The sequence below is a fragment of the Coturnix japonica genome, chromosome 2 (genome assembly GCF_001577835.2).
Source record: "Coturnix japonica isolate 7356 chromosome 2, Coturnix japonica 2.1, whole genome shotgun sequence".
NCBI classification, from domain to species: domain Eukaryota; kingdom Metazoa; phylum Chordata; class Aves; order Galliformes; family Phasianidae; genus Coturnix; species Coturnix japonica.
Window position 1 is genome coordinate 19,463,196 of NC_029517.1, and position 12,856 is coordinate 19,476,051.

The 12,856-nt window shown below is 36.3% G+C and overlaps 1 protein-coding gene across 1 annotated transcript in view; it reads left to right on the forward strand.

Annotated features, from left to right (window-relative positions):
• The window catches only part of ZNF804B (zinc finger protein 804B), a 195,437-nt gene extending 184,170 nt beyond the window's left edge, over nucleotides 1-11,267 (forward strand). The window contains exons 3-4 of the mRNA XM_015853517.2: nucleotides 2,169-2,299; nucleotides 4,757-11,267. Coding sequence (XP_015709003.1) covers nucleotides 2,169-2,299; nucleotides 4,757-8,429 — 3,804 coding nt within the window. The 3' untranslated portion in view covers nucleotides 8,430-11,267. The remainder of the gene's footprint in view (nucleotides 1-2,168; nucleotides 2,300-4,756) is intronic.
• Nucleotides 11,268-12,856: the final 1,589 nt, after the last annotated feature.

The window sequence follows — 12,856 nt, forward strand, 5'->3', positions numbered from 1 at the left end:
AAAAACAGAGAAAGAACAGAACAGAACATGAGTCTGAAAATGAAATACAATACCATGGCAATGAAATTTGTAGCAGGTGAAGGACAGAACACACCGTTGCAATTAGATAAATCATATTTTATGACATGTGCCTGTATTTGGATGCCCAGTTAAGTACCCTATTACATGGAAAATGCAATTACCATGTAAAGCTATGTTAATTTTCAGGCACACCTGCTGAGCTTAGGGGCTGTCATTCAGATACCAGCTCAGTTGCATGCTTTTGTTCACCACCTGAAAGATATTTGTGTGCCTGAAAGGAGTGTGGCACAGGTTATTAGAGAGGAAAACGGTGGCTTTTGCTGGTTCAGTGGGAAGTTCTATTGTCTGTCCAGCATAATGACAAATTTCATTACAGCTCCTAACTGGAGCTCTGGCAGTGAAGCTTCTTTGTTCTGATGAGGGCATGTGTAGGGAGAGACCTTTCTCTGCTCAGACTGCAGATGCTTTTGATTTCTTGGATTTCATCTCCAACTGATGAGTTCTTGGCTGTGCTTACCTATATTTTTTATATTCTTTTCTCTTTTTCCTTGACACATGCTATATGCCAATAGAGAGAAAAAAATACCACTAGGACTTCTATTCTTAGCATTGGTGCATTTGCTTTGTTGATTATCATCCTAACTGTCAGAGAAGTGGAATGGCATTGCTTTGCAATACCCGCACTCCATAGTACTAGTTTTCACATTGTTCTGTTTCCGTGACAGGTAGTAACTGTTTCTGTTTTTCCTCATGAATGCTTTATGTGTGGTACAGAACAGCTCATGGTGACAGCTAAAACACAGCAAGCACCACTAACGGACATTTCTAAATGTATTTCTTTGCTCTATTTTTTCATATGAAAGATACTAATAAGGCTCAAGGCACCTTGTATTGGTTATTTTCATTTATTTATTTGTTTATTTGTTTATTTATTTATTTATTTATTTTCGTGGAGGTTAGAATCTTTACTCCATAAATATCTTAGCACTCATGTAGATATGAAAGGTGACAGAAGGTGTGGATATCTTCTGGAAAGATTCTCTGATTTATTTTATAGCTTTGGCTTTAATATATTACTAAAACCAAATTTCTTTCTTTGATCAAAACTAATGTTGTCTCACCCTCTAATCTACTATAACATAAATTGGAGGCAATGCACTTGTGAGAACTCAGAGCTGTGTGACAGGCAGGGCAAGCTGCAAGTGGACAGGGAGGGGAAAAGAAAAAAGATGTAAATGGTAGAGCAACCATTTTTTTCCAAGGTCCATTGATCCAGCCTATTAAGATTCCCCTGTGGGGCCTTGCTACCCTCAGGGGTTCACATTTCTATCCTGATCCTCTAGGGTTCTAGCTGGGAGATGTGGCTGAATGCTCAAGAGCTCACTTCTGACATTCAGCCTCCCTTCCCTGAGTACCACAGTATTGGAGGTATAAGTGGAGAAAGGAATTTCTGCTATGGAGCATTGAAACATGGACCTTAACAGGAATTGCATGTTCCAGGGTTATAAGATCATGTACAATTTACCGAGTCCTGGAGAGCACAGTGAACTCAAAGACAAGATAGCACCACTTTTCTCAAGAGGATATTTTTGACACTTCACTTTCTGTTTTGTGTCTTCTTTACTTATTCTATCAGCACCAGGAAACCATGTAATAAAGAAATATAGGCAAATAATCTTTCTTTCATCTGGTTTATAGATGTACGAGGTGATTCAGGAAAATTCTGAATATAACCATAAAAGAGCTTTCTGATGAAAGCTGAAAAACCAATGCAGAGACACACACACCCATATGTGTACAAGTCTAGAGATGCATACAATCCATTATACTCAAAAGCTCATATTTGTTCCAGTATATGGATTAAATTCCATTGATTTGATTGAAAAACTCTAAATGAATTAAATGGTGGTTTTATGTATGTATTTGTATGCAACAGAAGATGTCTGCATGCATAAGACAAAATGTATTTCAATATTATTGTTAAGCCAAAATAACATTGTTTTCAATCTCTTCTTAGGATGATAACATTTTAAGTATATTCCTACTGTCCATTTGTATACTAACTTCACCAAAAGCAAGCTGAGTAAGAGGTAATGCACCCACTGTTCACATATTTAACCCCTTCCATTTTTGCTCTTTTCAAACAGAGATTGAAAGATTTAAAACAAAGGGAATTTGCTCGAAATGTGGCTTCAAAGTCATGGAAAGATGAAAAGAAACAGGAAAAAGCACTCAAGCGGCTCCACCAGCTTGCAGAGTTACGGAAACAGTCAGGATGGCAAGTATTTAAAATTTATACTACATTTTAATATCCACTTTCCTCAATCCCAGAAGAAATCTTCAAATTTTTACTCCTTTACTCTCTAATGGACAAGCATTGCATTTATTGCAACCTGTTTTCATCTGTCCCCAACTCCTAATGTTCCTGTTCCACAAACCATAAAATTGAAAGTCCCTGAATTAATTACTTGCAATTTGAAGGCTTGTGTTTCATCCTCCTGTAACCAGTTAATCTAATCTCTTCTGAACTGAGTGGTTTGAAGATGATTTTATATCACCATTTTATTTTATTAAAACTGACCTGAGTAGATAAGTATTACTGTCTTATCATTTTATAGTAAGTTAACGTGAGAGGAAAAACACTTTTTAGCAAATATGTGCCTAGTCTGTGAATCATTTTCATTACTTGCAGTATATTGAGATTATTATCGCCCTTTTCTTTTTTTTTTTCTTTTTTTTTTTTTCTTTTTCTGTAGACTCATGGAAGTATCATCATACAAATGAAAAACAAGCAATTAACTTAGTTAATTAACCCAGTAGTGTTAGTTCTATTGATGAATACCACAGTACAGCATGAAGTTTACACTAATAAAGCTTCACATTTGAGAAATCTCCTTTGTTTAATGATACTGAATGCTTCAGTAGAGTAGATTTCTGCCAGACTGATTACTTACGTTAATCTATGACTGTAATGGGTTAAGTAGATAATTAAACTAGCATCCTTTTAAATTCATATCAAGCTTACAGTACCTTAGAAATAATAAAATTCAGTGTTTATTATACACTCATTTTGGCCAATGTAATTGCTTTTGAAATTTCAGCTGAAATATAACAGTTTATTGCTAATGCATCACTTTTATGGTTACAACTCCATTTTCATACAAATCTATGGAAAGAAAAGTAGCAGCCTGAGGGAAGTTGCCTTTATGTCTGTTTATCTGAAGATGTAGTTTCAGATAGACTGATAAGGTCAGTAGTAATAGGAAGGTCTAAATGAAACAGGAGGGGTATCAGGTCTGCTTATAGAAAGAACTTGGAGTCTAAAATTGATTACAGACAGCCTGGAAAGACAGTGTTTGCTCTTCCTATTGACAATGATAGATGGGTCAGGGACAGCCAAGACATGATCTTGGATGAATGGTCACACACCTGGTTGTTCAGGCAAGACAGAAGTCAGCCTTCCCAAGAACTCTGCGCATGCAAACAACTGTTATTGTCCCCAAGTAATGTGCCTCTCATTCTAACAGAATTCCTTAAAACATGCTAATAAAATTTGACAACAAAATTACTGTTAATCTGGTGCAAAGAAAATTTGAAAAAATACCTTTACTTTGCTATTCCAAGGGGACATTGCAAAGGATCTCTTTATTAACATTGTACAAGACAGAATTTCTTCTTGATCCACAAACAGAGATGGATTTGTATTCCCTGATGCTAAATTTGTGGCAAATGCAAATTTAGTTTCAGAAATGCATGCATAATCTCATATTCTGAGGTGAACCTACCCCAGGGAGTCTTTATGTTGCTCCCACTACTGGAGATCAATGCTTTTTTACAGCATATCTAAAACATGCCAGACATAACTTCTATGCAGATCTGGAAGTTGCAATTTACTCAAATTTGATTAAAATATTTCCTATTTTTTAATCAACTTGTTTACTGATGCTGGTTCCATATTTTTTTTCATTAAAATGTATGTATGTATTAAAGTAGTATGGCTTTGAGAGCACATGTAGATAATGTAACTAATGAAATGCATGTTTAAATAATAAAAACACAATCAACATTCATCTGGTGGCTGTATACATTGCTAATGGAAAAAAAACAAAACAAACCACACAGACACAAGAAAAACAGAAGTTATTCCAATAACTCAATTCAGCTAGTCATCTATTAAAAGAAATCAACAATTGCTTTCTAAACCACGTTTCTTAAGCTTTCTTAGAATATGTTGTGCTTTTTTTTTTTTTTAATTATTATTAAAGTACAAGAAAAGTAAACCACAGATTTAACGTCTGAGTTTTTGAGGAAGAAGAAAAATTAATTGAAAGAGAATAGGGGAGGAGAAAATATGACAAAGTAAAATGGTAGTGATGAGAGCGCTGAAGTTACCATTAATATTGATGAACTCCACCTTTTGACCTTTCCCCCACCAATGTTTGGAGATAGTCTTAGTATTATATTTCCTTGAATATTTCACAAAATCATCTACTGTGCAATAATATAACAGTAAAATAAAATTCGGTCATCGAAAAGAAAAGAAATCATACATACGCAGACACACAAATCAGGCAGAATGTTGTCTTTTCTGTTAAAAAGAGATTCTGCAGATGTTATGAGTGGAAGTGCATACAAGTAACACTTTTCCTTACCAGACAGGTATTGTCAAGTGTGAGTTCTCTTTTAGTTTGGTTACTTAATTAATTCAACCATGTTTTAACTTGTTTTCTTACAGCACTGCTGGAAGTGGACCAACACTTAAAGCCCCCAGATTAGTTGTGGAAAAGCAGCAATCACCAGATGCATTCTTCCTCTACAAAGGTGGCAAGCTCACAGCCAAATCTCAAAGTACCACCACAAGTACAGGACAAGGTTTCTCCAGCAGCATACTGGAAAAACAGCGGCTTATAATAAGCAGGCACCAGTCACCTACTGAAAGACTCCATGTGCTTGGAAATCAAGTTTCACAAGCATTCCCAGACAGCACCAGTGCTTCTCAAAGAGCAGGAGTGTCTTTCTCATTCTCTAAAAAAGTCCCTTTGAAGCTTGAATCCTCAGCATCAGTCTTCAGTGAGAACTCTGAAGAAGGAAATGATTATAGTGAATCTCCAAACCATAAAATAAAGCAAAATCTTGAGAGTTGTCGTTCTGGTGTACATTTGGAAGAGGATGTAAAAGCAAGTCTAGATAAAGGGCCACCAATTCCACAAGACCAAACAGATTTGGATAACAGTGCATCAAGTCATGGAGCTGTGAAACCTAAAATGTTAAAAGGAAATGATAAATGTAGTGTTAGAGAAATAGAAGAAAAAGTCAGTGCTCATCCTTCACTTTCCAAAGTCAAAATGCAGTTCTCAAATTTGGATTTTTCAGGTTCAGTAAAAGAAACACAACAAGAGAGCAAATTGAATGTGTCTGAGCAATTGTTGGAAACTCTCATTTCACCTTCACACCAAGCTCGCAGTTTTTGTATACAGTCAGAAACCTACAAGCACAGCAATGCACACCTCTCTGAGCTCCCCCAACAGCCGGCACCTGAGCTGACATGTGCAAGCAACATTAATGACTGTCCTAGGATGGTAAAGAGAGAAAGACCTTTAGAGGCTTCAGAAATCAAAAATAGGAATATGGAAAATCTTCCAAGGGAGGCAGTGGTTAAAGAGGTTCAGCCCCAGGCACTGCCTTTCCTCCACGTAGTGAGTAAGGATGGCAGCACTGCTCTGCAGTGGCCAACAGAATTACTTTTGTTTACAAAAACTGAGCCCTGTATTTCATATGGCTGTAATCCACTGTATTTTGACTTCAGACTCTCTTTAAATCACAGAGATGGTAAACAGCGTGAAACGAGCAAAGAAGGCTGTAAAGAGCACTCTATAAATAAGACTATGGATGAAAATGAAGCCTCAGGTTTAATAAAACACAAGCTAACGTCAAATGAACAAGATAATCAGTTATTGAAACCAAAGAAGATGAAAGGTTCCCTAAATCCAAGAAAGGCCAAACAAAAAGCCAAGTCAGACATAGGGAAAGAGATGAACAAAAATGGTCAAAAATACATTTCAGATTATTTGAATGAAAATATACCCAAAGTGCCTGCTTACCTTGATGTCTCACAAAAGGATTCTATGGCAGATCAAGGTCTTCATAGAACAACAATGAAAAGATCTTTAAGGCATCATTTCCATAGCTGTGAAAGAAAAAAACAGAGCATAAGAAATGAGAGCATTTCCTTTTCTGCTTTTATGGCCAGGATTAAAAAGTCTAAAACTGAACAGTGTGATTTAATTTATTCTGAGGAAAAACATGAAACCCAAAATGGCTGCAGATCCATTGAGAATGTTGCCAGCTGCGGCAGTGATATAAGTGACAGTGGAAAAGATTCTGGTGGAAGTTTCCTTAGTTGCAAATCTGGTTTGAATAGCAGGCATTCAGAAAATGAAGGATATGAAAATTTCTCAAGATGCTGGAGATTCCCATCTCCTCAAAAATCCTCCTCTGACAGACTTTCCAGCTATTCTGATACTTCTGTTAGCAGCACAAGTAGCTACATGAGCAGTTCCTCCAGTCCCCCATTGAACAATCACAGCAGAAATCATTTGCTTTTTTGTTGCAAAAGGAAAACCAAGACAGCTGAAAGGCACAAATGCAAACACAGAAAGCACAACTGTATTTTCACTTCTGATGATGCAGATAAGGATTATCTTTGCCATACTAGAAGTCACAGAAGTAGAAACTGCACACAGAGGGGCACAATTAAATATCAAAAGTGTTCAAGACATAAAGTTTTACAGCACAGAGATGGTTCTAAACACAGCAGATGTAGACACCATCATTTTGGCAAAGTGCACAGTAGAAGCTACAATGACCCCCAAACTTCTTCCACCACAGATTCAAGAAGCAGTGAACGATCACCTTGCAGCAGAATTTCAAGAGAAAGCAGTGAAGACTCCTTCTCAAAAGAATATGACAACTATGCGAACAAAACAAGAGAGGACACACATAGAGATTCTAACATCAACACAGGAAAAGCTGAAATTGCACGTTATGAATCTCTGAATGTAGACAGCCAGTCAAAAGACTTTGCTACCTGCTCTTCAGAAACCTCAGCAAAAGATGTATGTGGAAGAAGAAAGTCACTGACAGCGAAGTTACTGTTAGAAAGGGTGCAGTCCAAGAAAATCCAGGAACAAGCACATGATTCAGAGCGATTTTCTAACACGTTTGGTAGAGAAATGAAAGATCTGTCACAAAGTCACTTTGCACTTCAGTTTTCGTCATCAGTAGATGACACAGCAATGTTACCTATGCCAGAGAAACTGCTAAGCATTGGTAAAAATGACATAGGGCAAAGTGGAAGTTTGTTGGAAAGTAATGTGAAAAAAAACAAATGTGACAATTCAGAGATAACTCATGTTGCTCTTTCAACAGGCACTGATTATGATCATTGTCTTTTTAAAGACATTGTTCAGATAGGAACAAGCTATCAGAACCCGAGCATAAAAAGGAACACAGCAATAAAGGAACAATCCAATCTCTTCATTAGTGAAGTACAACCCTTTATACAAAGCTGTGACCCAGTACCAAATGATTTCCCTGGTGCTTTTCCCTCTAAAAGATATTCTGTTGTTGCTAATTCAACAGAGACCAAAGAAGAACTACATGATGTAAACATGGACTCAAACCGGGCAGAAGGAACTTATGACACTCTTTGTGATAATGCTATGCAGAAGTACAATGACACAGTAGACAACCGGGAAGTGTACAGTAAATCCATCTCCCCTCCTTTAATGCAGCAGCCTATAATGTTCTCACCAGAGGAAGTAGACAAATACAGGTTGCTGCAGCTGCAAGCCCAGCAGCATATGCAGAAGCAACTCCTGGCAAAACACCTGCAAGTTTTGCCTGCCCCAGGACCAGCTGCCTTCTCTGCAACACCAGCAGTTCCTGCCATCCCTGTTCAGCAGCATGCAACAGTCACCACCATACATCATACACTGCTGCAACGCTTTGCTGTCTCAGCATCTGTACACCCCCATGGCAGCCATCTCTCCCTGGCACACCTCCATCCCCTCTCTCAGGCACATTTTGCCCCTATATCACTTTCCCCCTTAGCGCCAGCCCTCATTCCCACCCACCCTGCTCTGCTGACAGGGCACCCATTGCACTTGGTCTCCACCACCCCTATTCACCCTTCCCCACTGAATTTCTCTCTACTGCCACATACTGCATATATCCCAGCCTTATTTGCACCACACCTGAATGCAGCCACACCTCCTGCTATACATCCAAATCCCATAGTTCATCCATTATTCCAGGGGCAAGATCCTCATCACCATTCTTGCTCTACCCAGACTCAACAGTTACCTACAATAAAAGAAGTTTTTGGTGTTTCTAGCTATTTAAACTAGCCCTTAGGATTACACCTTGGCTCCAGGAAAGAAAATAAAAATAAATTAAAAAATAAATTAAAAAATCCAGTGTTTAATCACATACCTGAGGAGAAAAATAATCTACATTTTTGCTGAGAGCTCAATAGTAAATTTGAAGTCTAAATTTTGGCTGACAGCATATGAACGTTGATTTGGTTCTCATATCACAACATAAAAGCAGTTTTGAAGCCTTGTGATACTGTAACAAGAAGGATGGGGTCTGCTAATATCATCCTGCAGGAGGTTTAGAAAGAACATTCTGAACTGAAGTCTGTGACTGTAAGTAGGAGGAGGACCACAGCATGCAGGCACAAAAGGACCAAGAATGTCAGCAATGTCGGGTGATTTAAAATAACATAATTTAAAACAATGCAATATTGACACACCTCATGAGAATGTAAATGTGACAGTGTAATACTTGGTCTGTTTAAGGTATTTCAAAATAAGCCAAAGAGAAAGCATGTGGGACCACAAGTACCTGGTTCTGTCTCCTAGCCAAGACAAGTTTAAGAGCCTCAACAATGGTGGGTGATAAGCTGATAATGGAACATGATAATGGGACCATCTAAATGGTACATTAATGATTTTATCACAGGTACGTTGCTGTAACAGTGTAAAGGGACTGCAGTCTAGCCAAAAGTACATGACAAAAACACTCCCTTAGTGTAGAAGGCTCTTTGCTGGCACAAGCAGATTGCTACTTTCGTCCCCCAGACATGCATACAAGAAGGCTGCAGAAGTAAAGTGATGAAGCCAAATTCTTTGACATTGCCTGCTGTGGCTTTAGCATAAGATATGCCAGGGGTGAGGTGCAACACCCCAAAGTTCCAGTGCAGCTAGTGTTGGCCTTGAACCTTGGAGGTTCCTGGCCAGCACCATAATATATCTTTCTTGCCAAGCATAGCTCTGACATGTGGAAGAATGTTGCCTAAAGTGTAAACAAATAAACAACAACAACAACAACAACAAGTTTCATCTCTGTAAACTGATTATATAATATCATTTTGAAATTCATAAAAATACAAAAGTATAATTTTGAGAATAAATCGTCTCTTCAGGTCAAGTCTCATGGCCAACTAGGCTGCAGTTCTCATCATTTCAAGAAATACTTAATCTAAACAAACATGCCAAGTTTCTAGCATGATTTCCCAAGGACTGGAAAACAAATAGAAGCCCTGAATCTCTGATGTAGGAATGTGTTTACCTAACCTTCAGGGTTCAGTGTGATTGAAGTCTCAAGGAATAATTGCATATCTGGAAATAGGTGAGGGCTTCAGCATTATTTGGATGGCACACTTTGAAAATTTTTAAGTTTCTAACTCAACATGGGACGTTTAGCAAGAAATTGTGATCATAATTATGGTTAGACTGAAGATCTGTCTCCCAGTATAACTGGACAGTTAACAGTCAGACAAAAAATACCTGTTTATTTGGATTTGAAATATTGGAAATAATGTACATTCCTTTGCAATGATGTAGAGCACAGTTGCAGATGTCTATTTTACAGCTGATATAAAGCACATTAAAAACTTCTTGGAGAGCTACCTATAGAAGCTGAGAAGTCTAATTGAAATTAGGCTGAATATTTAAAATACAACTTGAAACCAATATTCTAACTTAATTTTAGTCCAACTAGATTGATCTGCAGTAAAATGGAAGTGTTTTAATTTCTAAAAGCAGCTCCTTCAGCATGAACTGCTATTATGCCAAATATTTCAAATGTGTTTACAAGTAACAACTACTTGCTTTGCAGTTGACTTTTAAAGGTTCCTTCAGTTCCTTCATTGGTTACTTTATATTCTAGCCATCCAATAAAAATTGTCACGAAAAAAAAACCAAAAAAACACTGGAAACCAAGTAGAAGTAAAACTTTTTGTTATGAAAAATAGATGCTGAAGAAACCAACATCCTCAAATGCCTTTTGATTGCATTCCCAGTTGATTTATTCATTTCACTAACAAAATGGGCTCATGGTATTTTTTGAGTTACCTCTCTTCATTGTTTAATTGTCCTATTTTATTTGCAGGGTTCTTTTTCAACTGAAATTATTACTTCAGAAGTTAGGAAGTCAGAAACTAATATTGCAAATATACTAAAAAATAAATGTTTCCATAGTTTAAAATCCGGCCCTTTATTTTTGGCTGAAAATATTCCCCAAATTAGATCTGAATATACATATAATTTCCATACTTCCAAAATATCGTTTTCTGAAAAAACAATCTTATTTCATTGAATACAACTTATTGACTCTGAACATGACTACTCAATTCCTCAGGCTGAATTCCCTCTCTAGTGATTCACTTCTAGTTATATCTCTGTAGAAACACTTTGAATTGTACATTTAAAAGGAGTAGGTTAACCTGTGCTCTGAGGCTGATTGAACTGAACAGCCCCTATAAAAGTTTCAGGGCTAATATCAACCCATAATATGCTTTTCCAGCCCTACATTTTATTTTATTTTTTTTTAATTTGCAGGCCCAAATCCACTCCCATTTAAGATGAACCAACTCTTCTTATTGTCTGTACTAGTTCACTGGAATCCTAAGTTGATAACATTGAGACGAAAAAGTAGAAAGGAAAAAAGACAAATCCCATCTTACACATACATGCTTATTTTTCATCCTTCTTTCTTACAGGCAAAATTACTACTGCAGAAATTGCTATGGCAAGAAACTTCATCAATTGGAACTTAACAGAATCCTACTTAGTAGACCATTTATGTGAGGCAAATACATTATTCTTACTGTATGCGCAATAAAAAGGGAACCAAATCATAGGATGTCCATACATCATTGTATGTACCAACAAGGATGATCTGACAAGGAAAATGAAGAGACAATAAAATTTTAATTTAATTCTTGAAGCAGTGGGGATTATGATTTTGATAGAAGTAGATGGAAAAAAATTGAGAGATTAAGAAGTGACAGAAACAGCACACAAGCAAAACAGCAATCACTGACTACCAACAGAGGGAATGACCAATATAGTTCTTAGTACACAGAAGAGATTTTCTTGGAGAAATGTAATAAAAACATCAGCACAGCTGAGATGATGTATTTGCTGCCATATTTATTTTTTATCAGTAGTGTACTTTATATACGTATCATTATTATTAAAAGCATAATTGAGCCTGATGGTTGGAGCCATGCATCAGTTCTGATTTTATTTATACTATAAGTTACAGTATTCTGGTGGCAGATACATATACATTTCAAGTTAATAACCTCTTTTAGCTCAATGGTATGTTCTTCTAGCACAATCCAAGGAACACCCACAGTAAAATTCTAATAACAAAAGCTTTTGGAGTTACATAAGGATGAAAGTTCTTAATTTTCATTTTATTTATTTGGTAACTGAGGCACTTCTGGAATACATTTAACATATTTGTTGTTCAAATTTGCATAAAAATGCCTTTGACCACATCGATTTTAAAACTGTTAAGTTTGTATTTAAAACTGGATAATACTCTGGCTAGTATAATATGTAAACTAGTAATTTTGTTTTGTATTATCTGTATAAAGTGTTTTATATTATACAGTAGCTAAGTTAATTGCACTATTGTACATGCAATGCGGCTTTTTTTTAGGCTATTCAAGGAATTCCTGGGAATGTAGTTTAATGCAATAATTTTATTTTATTTTATTTTCCCAATAAAAAGGCTTACTGGTATAAAGAGTGTCAGTCATGTATTTTTAATGTAAAACATACCAAAAGGCAGCAACATAATAAAATGCAGAATGATGCAAACATATTCTGTATTTTAATCTGAGATTTGAAATGCATTTAAATCATCTGTGAAATTTCTTAGAATGTTTCCTAAAGATTTTAGTATGTGTTACAATAGTGGGTTGTTTAAATTGAACTGAAAATAAATATTCCTTTAAAAAATGATTACATGTGTTGCTTGCAAGTACTTTTAATTGACCAACATCCTCCTGGATACTTTTTTTACTAATCAGTTTATTTAGAATTACATTCATAACTCATTTGTCAGGTTCCTCAGATAATCTGTTTGAGCCAGAATTCCCAATGCTCATACAGAATATCCTTTAGTAAAGAAGCTAACAATTAGATCCAAAAATCAACTATATTTTAACTCATATTTTGAGCATTCTTCAAAATTTACCCTTGTCAGGATAACTATCTTCCACCTATGTTATCCATTTTACCTTGTATTTTTTTCAGTTTGATTTTTGAATACTTTTCTTCTATCTTTCATTTATATTGTAAGCTTTCTGATGAAAGACTTCAGATTTTCTCATATGTTTACAGAGTTTTAGGGTTCCCAGCTACTGTTGTTTTACTAGTAATAATTCTGACTTGTTATAGCCATCAGTATGTAGTTTTGGAAGTTTCATGTCTCCAGCATAAAGACTGAGGCAATGGAAAAACATGAGTATCTCATG